Here is an 8,157-nt window from a genome sequence, read left to right on the forward strand (position 1 = left end):
CTGCGCTCATGCGACCAGGCTCAATGGCTCTATAAAAAGTTAGTTATCAACATCTCCATGCTTCTCCTAGGAGCATGGCACAATTGACTATGGCAGGCCTATGTGGAGGTTCGCTTCACTTTTAAAAGGGTGTGCACATGAGAGCAAAGCTTTTGGAAAACATTGCATCCAAAAAGGTAGGAAGTTTTCGCACAAGCTTCTTCTTGCACAAACGCAAGCTCTCACTATCGAAATTGCCCTCTTTGATGCCTTTAACAACATCCCAAATCGTATGTTTCTATATTTAACGTAGCGGGATGAATTTTGCTTTTGTTGTGGATATGGTGTGCTTTCTCTAGTCCACGTGTGTGGCCTTTTAACTTGTTAACTTCTAAGAGTTGGGTAGCCACCAGAGGAATAGCAGGGAAAGGAATGGTTAGCGTGGAGAATGCAGAAAGCTGGTCGCACTAGAGCAACAAAGGGTGGGGTGAGAAATTGTCGTCGAATTGCAATTCTCAATCGAATGCGCATTGACCCGTGGTTACAGAAAATTGCGCCGTGCAATTTCCTTCCAAGAAAATAGCGTAGTACCTTCGAAATTGGGAGGATTAGAGCCAGTTCACATGAGCATCAGGTTCGCAACCAGTTGCAAACTGGTTCCCGTTGGAAACTGCATGCTGTTTAGTTCACATGGTCGTGAAAAAACGAGGCAAAAATGAACTTTTATTTCCGAATAACTCAGCCCGATAACCAAAACAAGCGTGTGTTGACTGCACATCGTTTATCGTTTTTGCATTTGCACTCTCGCTTCACCCCTGAGAGGGGGAGCAGGACAACAACCAGTTTGCAACCACGATCTGGGAACTAAGCTAGCAACCCACCATGGAAACATAATTAATTGGCAACTGGTTGCGCACATGTTGCCAACCGGCACCTCACGTGAACTGCACCTGAGTGCAACCCTTAGAGAAATTGGGGTCGTTAATAAAAACAGGTTGAATCCATCCCACTTTCCCCCTGCTATCCATGGGTGCGACTGGGCCCTAAGCAACGGTGTTGTCCCTATCATAAAGGTTAGGGTCGTTTTAAGTAAGATAAGATAAGACTACGGAAGTCCATTTTGGTGAAAGGTTGTGACCCATGACCCATCTGCTTGTCTTTTCAAAATTTTGGCGGGAGTCTTCTGACAGTGTCGAGCTCACGAGGAGGAGGGAGCGACAGACGATCGCCCTCTTTCCTTCAAAACCCTAACCCTTGAGAATGCCTGCGCAGACCGCCTCTCCAATAGAGCACTCAGAGAACGACCCTCATCACAAGCAGGAACACAAGAAGCACGCAGATAATCACGACCACAAGAAGCATAATGAACACAAGAAACAGGATCATAAGAAGCACGATGACAGCCATGGCGACCACCACCGCAAGCACTCCCCCGGAAAGTCATCTGGAACCCCTTCTCGCAGCACGTCGCCTGTTCCAGGGCCTACCCCTGTTTATGAACCCTGCCCCATTCCCCCCGATATTTGGACTTCAAAGATGCTCTATGTGTGGAAGGTAGGCCCTTTATCCAGCCTTTTGAACTGATTGCTGCCTGAAGCCGACGGTGCATCTCCTGTCATTTGGTTGCCCAAAATGAATGTATCTTCTCTATAATCAAGCAGAGTTTCATGACGCAGTGGGGGCCAATCTTGCAAGCCTAGAAACAGAGGAATCAAAATCATTAAGTCATGACGACATATTGCATGCAGTTCAAATGGCTAGTTTGTTGTCAAGCAGGAAAACACAAAGGATATGGATGCTCTCATTCGTTTGCCATTGCCCATAGTTTGTGATGGAAATGAAAGTTGCTGAGTCAGCAGTGTTTACCTTGGCAGTTGCTAATTTGCCCCTGACATTACATGCAGAAAGGACAAACCAGATTTACCAGTTTCCACCATTATTTCCTTACTAGAACAACGATCTGGGTAATTTGCGTCTTTATAACCTGCTGCTTCCCTGATGTCGTGAGGCTCTAGTTGGACACTGAGAGACTTATCTGTGCAGCTCGGAGTTAAGCTATAGAACCTTAATTCACCGGGTCTTATCATTATTTCAAGAAGAAGTTTTTCCATTTCAGCAGGTTACAGAAGGCTTTGTGGCCTTTACAGGCCTCAATTATCTACCTGCAGTTCTTTATGTCTGTTGGATGCCCGAGCCAATCCTGATTTCGGGGGTCCTTGCAGTTGTGTTAAATCAGGTGATTGTGACAATAAGCAGCATGGATTGTGCTATTGAATCACAGTCTCCATCTTTGAGTTGAGCTTCGCTTCCTTTCTGGGCTCATGTGTTCAGGCCCCAGGGTAGCTGGAGGGTGGGGTGAGGCTGTTTCTCCACGATGCATAATATTTATAGACCTTATGGTGTTCACTATATTCCAAGGTTTATTTCAAGATGTAATTTCAAAAGTATTGGAATGACACTTATGCTCCTACAATAAAATGGTTCTTGACAGGCGGCTGTAGAAGATACAAAGGAATCAAGGAGAAAGAAGTTAATCACTACTGACGATTTAGCAAAACACGGAGAAAATGGTGGCTCTTTTTTGGGTTTTTTTTGATACTGCATGGTATTTTAGCAAAACAAAATCATCTTGATTCTTCTACTTCACTGCAAATGTGGCAGAGAAAGTGCTTAAGCTCACTAGTCCCAGATCTATTCAGGCGTGTTTGCATCTTGGAATTGATCCCAACGAGCTTGCGTACAGGTCTTTTCAAGGTCTTTACAGCTTCATCATGGCATGCGAAATCACAATGTCAAGATGGTTTGGTCAAAGCGTAGTTGTGCCATTGTTTCAAATTATGGAGCAGCAAAGTTTGATTCATTATGATGCACGAATGAGCAAAATCGCCTTTCATTCATGAGGTGTAGATCTACCAGATTAGTTTTTTCAAATTCCTGTTGAGACTATGCTGTCTGGCAGGCCGGTATCTGCCTTTCAGGACAAAGGACTTTTACATGAGTTTCAAGTGCTGAAGTTTGAGCATAATGAGAAACTGCGAAAGGGTATGTTCTAGTGGACCGTCAAGTTACTCTTAAAGTTGCATGGGAAGACATGGCTAATACTGCAAGCAAGTACATATACAGATAAGATACAAAAGCTTCAGGCAGAAAGAACCAGAATTATCCAAAAACAGGAAGAAGATAGAGCTGCAGCTGCTGCTGCAGCTGCAAATATTAGCCACAGCAAATACCATTGTCCAAAGGATTTTCAGGAAAAGGTAAACTCAAAGCTGCTTCTGGCTTTGGAGGTGTACACGCCCCTCTTATTTTGGACCTTGGGAAATTTTGTTGGGCTCTATCAGGAGAAGATGAGGCTTGAAGTGGTACGTAGACGGCAACAGAGGGAATTAGAGCAAATGGCCAAGTTTGAGGCTCAAAGACAGGTGAAGAAGATTTTGTAGTAGTGTAGTGTGGTTATTTCTTGTGTTTTGCCAGCAGCCATATGCATAAGCCTACATCGTGCTTAAGTTGCATCTGGTTATCTTCGTTGATGGAAACCTGGCATCTAGGGTTCCTATTCAGAAGGTGCATGTGATTGTCTAGGTGGTTGGAGGGCATGTCCATTGCTGTCCAAAATATGCATTTTTCACAGAAGTAGCTTATCTAAGAACACATTGTAATTGTTTTGTCCAGCAAATGGCCACCGATAATCAATCAAGAGCAGATGCTGAAAGAAAGGCTGAAGAGCAGAAGGTTGGTCCTCTCTTGTTTTGCAGCCTAACTTCGTACTGTTCCTAGACCTTACATGCACTCTTTTAACATTTTAACATTGTGAAAGGGTCACATGTACGTTGAGTGGCACTTTGGTCGTTCTGGCCTTTGTAAGTTAGAGATGCTTAATTATCTTGAGCTTTGTCGTGAATTGCAGAGGTTAGAGAAGGCCAAAAAGGACAAAGAATGGCAAGCAGATCTTCGTAAGCGAGAATTGCAGAAGCTGAAGGAGGTATAAATTATCTTTGTGAATATAAGCCTCTTCAATAAGATGAGAAATTTAGCAGCTCAATTGCCAAGATGCTCGTGGTTGATTTAGGAGGAGGCACTTGAAAAGAAGAGCAAGCAAATGGCAGCTGAGAGATATTTGAGAGAGCAGCAGCAGCTTGCTCTAGAGCAGCAACAGCTGGTGAGGATACTACCTTTGACTTAATCAGATTCTGCTGTCTTTGTATCCATACCAATCAAATGTCATGTTGCTTCCTGTGTTGACATTGTTCTGTGGGTTAGAGGCATTTTTCAATTGTCTTTGCACTGAAGTTTCAGGTCGACATGCACGAGTGTCGATATGTGTTTAAAAGTAGAGCTATGGTCTAGAGGAGTCCTTTTCTCCTTTGTACCACTGGGGGATAGCATTGTATTATAAGGTCTATTTGTCGTAAGAGTGACAAGGATCTGTAGTCTGTCTTTTCCATGTTCGATGTTGTGATATTGCAAATCGATCATTTTATTGAGAACAGAGACAACTGCGAAGAGAAGCTATGAGAAAGGAGCAGGAACGGATAGCCAAGCAGGAGGAGTTCAGAAAGCAGATGGAAAAGATTCAAGAAGCCCAACAGGAGGTCTGCTGCTTAGAACTTGGATCATACGTTTGTGCAGCTGCCTCTTGTCCATGTGCTGTCCCACCATCACATCAAGAGTTGATTGTAACCTTGTTTGCAACAACCAGGTTCTTAGGAAAAAGCAGGAGGAGATGGAATTGAAGGATGTCGAGAGGAGGCGAAAGTACGAGGAACAGAACAAAGAGCGGGTTCACCAACATTTTGAGGCTCGGAAGCATGCGGAGGCTAGACATGCGACGGCAGTTGCTAATTTCCATGAGCTGATGCGAAAGAGAGAGGAAGATTATCATAAGCGCCAGGAGGTCTATCTGAACTGGCTATCAATGAGATTTAGCAATGTACATTTGTTGTAGAAGAGCACATTCTCAACGCCCATGTTGGTTCAGGAATTGAGAATCAAGTTGAAGAAGCAGGAGGAAGAGCACAGGATTCAAGAAGCAGAGAGAAAGAAGAGGGAAGAGCTCAAGGAGCAGCAACGCTTGGAGGTTATTAAGGAAGCACAGGCAGAGCGTGATAGACGAGTACAGGTATAGCTGCTGTCTATGAGCTTGTGTCTATAATGAAATATTGTGCATGAGCAAATGTGGGTGTTCTTGGGAATGACAATAGCTCTGGATGTGAGTGGCCATGCTAAAGTATTGTTGAGTCTATAATGAACTCCTGTGCGTGAGGCATTGTGTGTGTTTGTGGGAATGGCAATAGCTTCAGTCTAGATGTGAGGCTATGCTGAGTCACTTTGGAGGCTTTATGCTTGTGATGGTTAGTGTGTTTGCATTGTGTGCACTTATTGAGCTTGTCTGCGTGTATATTGGTGTGTAGGTATATGGGATTAAGCTGTGTGTTTAGATGCTTGTGTGTGTGTGTGGGCATGTGTGGATGAAACTGTATGTGAGTATATTGGTGCGTGGGTATGTGGCATTATGCTCTGTGCTTAGATGCTTGTTGTGTGTGGGCATGTGTGTGGATGAACCACTTTTCTTCTTCTTTGTTGCAGGACCTGCTACAAAAAGCAGAAGCTGCGGATGCCGTGCTCCAGAATTTCATCATCACTAGACAACTGGAGCATGCCCGTAAAGTGGTGGAGAGGCAGATGGAGTTTGAAGACATGCACAATAAAGCAGAGAGCATGAGGAGAGTAAAGGCGTTGCACCGCTACCAGATTTTGCAGCGTATAGAGACTGAGACAGACCGAGTGCGCAATCTACTTGAATCCAAACAAAAGCAGGAGGATCGCCGCCGTGCTGCTAATGTAAACCTTTCTATCCATCGGCAGTCTATGCTGCAGCAAATGGAAAAGTTGTCGGTGAGTTGTTTGATTATCGGCAAAGAAGTGTTTAGTCTTTTAGCCTTTAAAGTTTCTGTATGATAACTAGCATAGCTAGATGTACTTGCATATCAACAATGCTAACTAGGATTTGCAGTAAAATAATTTGCATATCTATCATAAAGGTTAGCATGTTCCTATTGTTAACTCATGCAGTTGTGCTATCTAGCGTTGTGCTACTTAGCAATGGGCATGCGATGTTTGAAATTTATGTCTATCAGAAAGCAGAGTCTGGGTATATGTATGTCGAATGTTTATGTATGCATCTTTGTATGTGTATATATGTATTTATATATATACATGCATAGATGAATATGCATTTGTTTAGGTGTGTATTAATTGGATTTATGTATGTGTGTAGACACACATAATCATACAAGTGCGCGTGTGCACACACACATTTCTAGTGAGAGGAAGGTAAAGGACTCGTTGATAATTAGCATCAACTATGCTAACTAGGATATGCAAGAAAAGTGCTTAATTAGCATCTTCCTTCATTCAACTCCTATGTTTTTGCCTATTGTGCGGAATACAAAGGTAGTGTTGCATACGTGTCGAACTTCTTGTGTCAAATGGATTTTTGTGAGGTTTTGTTGAAGGAAAACCTGTATCAAACCATCCTTCTCGGAATCTTGCTCTGTATGGTAATTTTTTGTAGGGCAATGTCCATACTTTAGGATGGTTTTGCGGGGAATGAGGGGCTTACCACAGCTGTTAGTTTGAGCGAGTTTGTGGCACTGGCCTGAAAGACAAGTGCATTGCTGTGTAGCACGTTTTTGAAATAGTCGGAGATAACGTCGACTTCTCTTGATTGACACTTGAATTTGGGTTTTCTACCATGTTCTTCTCTCTTTGGAGAATACTCTCTTTTCCTCGGCAGTGCCGATGTGCATGTGCATGACTGATGACAATGTGCATTGCTAGTTTAGAATCTTACATTAGCAGTGTAAGCATTAGTGTTTGGTAGTACTGGTTAACTGGATAACCGCAGATTTGAGTACACAGATTGATGTCTTTGAGTTGTCAAATTGCAGATTAGCAAGAAATGGAGAGACACGTTGAGTGATGCTGATAGAGCTGAACTTGAAGAAACTCAAAAGCAGAAGGGCCTGCGCCCGCTGACCCCAATAAGTGAGAAGCATGGCAAGAAGTAACCATGTCACCAATTTTGGTCGCAATCTCTGCGGTGTGACATTGAAGGAACAAAGCACATTCATGTATTTGAAAATAATTGGGCAAGCAAGGAAGAAGACGTATCAGTGAGCAAAGTCATAGCTTAACACACATAATGCCAGCCAAATTATCTCCAATCACTGTTTTTTTAAAGCATGATGCTGGCACCGTGCAACTCCAGGCAATATGTTAGTCAGTATGTATCTCAAGTGTGATGCACTTGTAAGATTGCAACAAGTCCTTGATGAGATTCTTGTTTGGAATGTCACCTCTTGGAGTGCAATGATTGCAGGATATGCCCAACATGGGCATGCTAGGAAAAATTGAGCTGCTTTTAGTGGATGGTAACTAAGGGCTTTTCTCTCAATGCAATCACCTACCCTTGCAACTTGAAGGCATGTGGCACTCTGCAAGATGAGCAAAAAAGAAGGATTTGTAATCCAAGAGGAAGAAAGTGACTCTTTCTTTTGTGAGCTCACTTAAAGACCGTGCAAAGAAGAAGGATTTGTACCAATGCAGTAGGATACATGCTAATGTTCATGATAGTGGGTTACTTGAACAAAACACATACTTGGGCAACACGTTAGTTATTAGTATGTACCCCAAGTGTGGTGCATATGTCATCAATGTCCTTGATGAGAATCCTGTCCAGAATGTTGTCTCTTGCCGTGCATTGATTGTGGGATATGGCCAACGTGGGTAGGCTAGGAAATGCTGAGGTGAGGGCATCTCTCTGGATGCAATTGCCTACCTTTGCATCTTGAAGGTATGTGGAACTATGTAAGATTCTGATATGGGCAAAGTAATTCACAATGATATTACTAGTCGAGGGATGTTGGAAAGAAACATCTAGCTATCCACAAGAATTTCTCTTAGAATTTTGCAAACAAATTCTTCAACAACCTCTTGGCTACAGACATTTTAGACACTCTGTGAGGTTGTGTGTAGCAAATCTCATTCAAATTCCCTCTGCTCCAATCTCTACACTCACCAAATTGATAGTTGCTATCCCTACGACCATCATGCTATGTGTGAGTCATTCAAACACCATCCTTGTGACTAGAATCCCTCATGCTACAACTTATGATG

General features: G+C 43.1%; 1 protein-coding gene across 2 annotated transcripts; it reads left to right on the plus strand.

Moving 5' to 3' along the window:
• The first annotated feature begins 1,116 nt into the window (after positions 1 to 1,116).
• LOC147417993 (uncharacterized) lies at positions 1,117 to 7,940 on the plus strand. Of its 2 annotated transcripts, XM_086507195.1 has the most exons (14): positions 1,233 to 1,533; positions 2,471 to 2,549; positions 2,641 to 2,722; positions 2,939 to 3,021; positions 3,103 to 3,236; positions 3,321 to 3,401; positions 3,652 to 3,711; positions 3,887 to 3,961; positions 4,049 to 4,138; positions 4,470 to 4,571; positions 4,679 to 4,873; positions 4,958 to 5,098; positions 5,566 to 5,874; positions 6,930 to 7,940. In XM_086507195.1, exons 1-14 carry the CDS (start codon positions 1,240 to 1,242, stop codon positions 7,047 to 7,049), a joined length of 1,845 nt encoding a protein of 614 aa, XP_086363321.1. In that variant the 5' UTR covers positions 1,233 to 1,239; the 3' UTR covers positions 7,050 to 7,940. The 2 variants fall into 2 exon arrangements, with proteins under 2 accessions (XP_086363320.1, XP_086363321.1); XM_086507194.1 differs by having other exon boundaries at positions 1,117 to 1,533; positions 3,103 to 3,401; positions 6,930 to 7,935.
• Positions 7,941 to 8,157: the final 217 nt, after the last annotated feature.

Source organism: Adiantum capillus-veneris, chromosome 30, assembly GCF_014529385.1.
Source record: "Adiantum capillus-veneris isolate H3 chromosome 30, ASM1452938v2, whole genome shotgun sequence".
Classification (NCBI taxonomy): Eukaryota; Viridiplantae; Streptophyta; class Polypodiopsida; order Polypodiales; family Pteridaceae; genus Adiantum; species Adiantum capillus-veneris.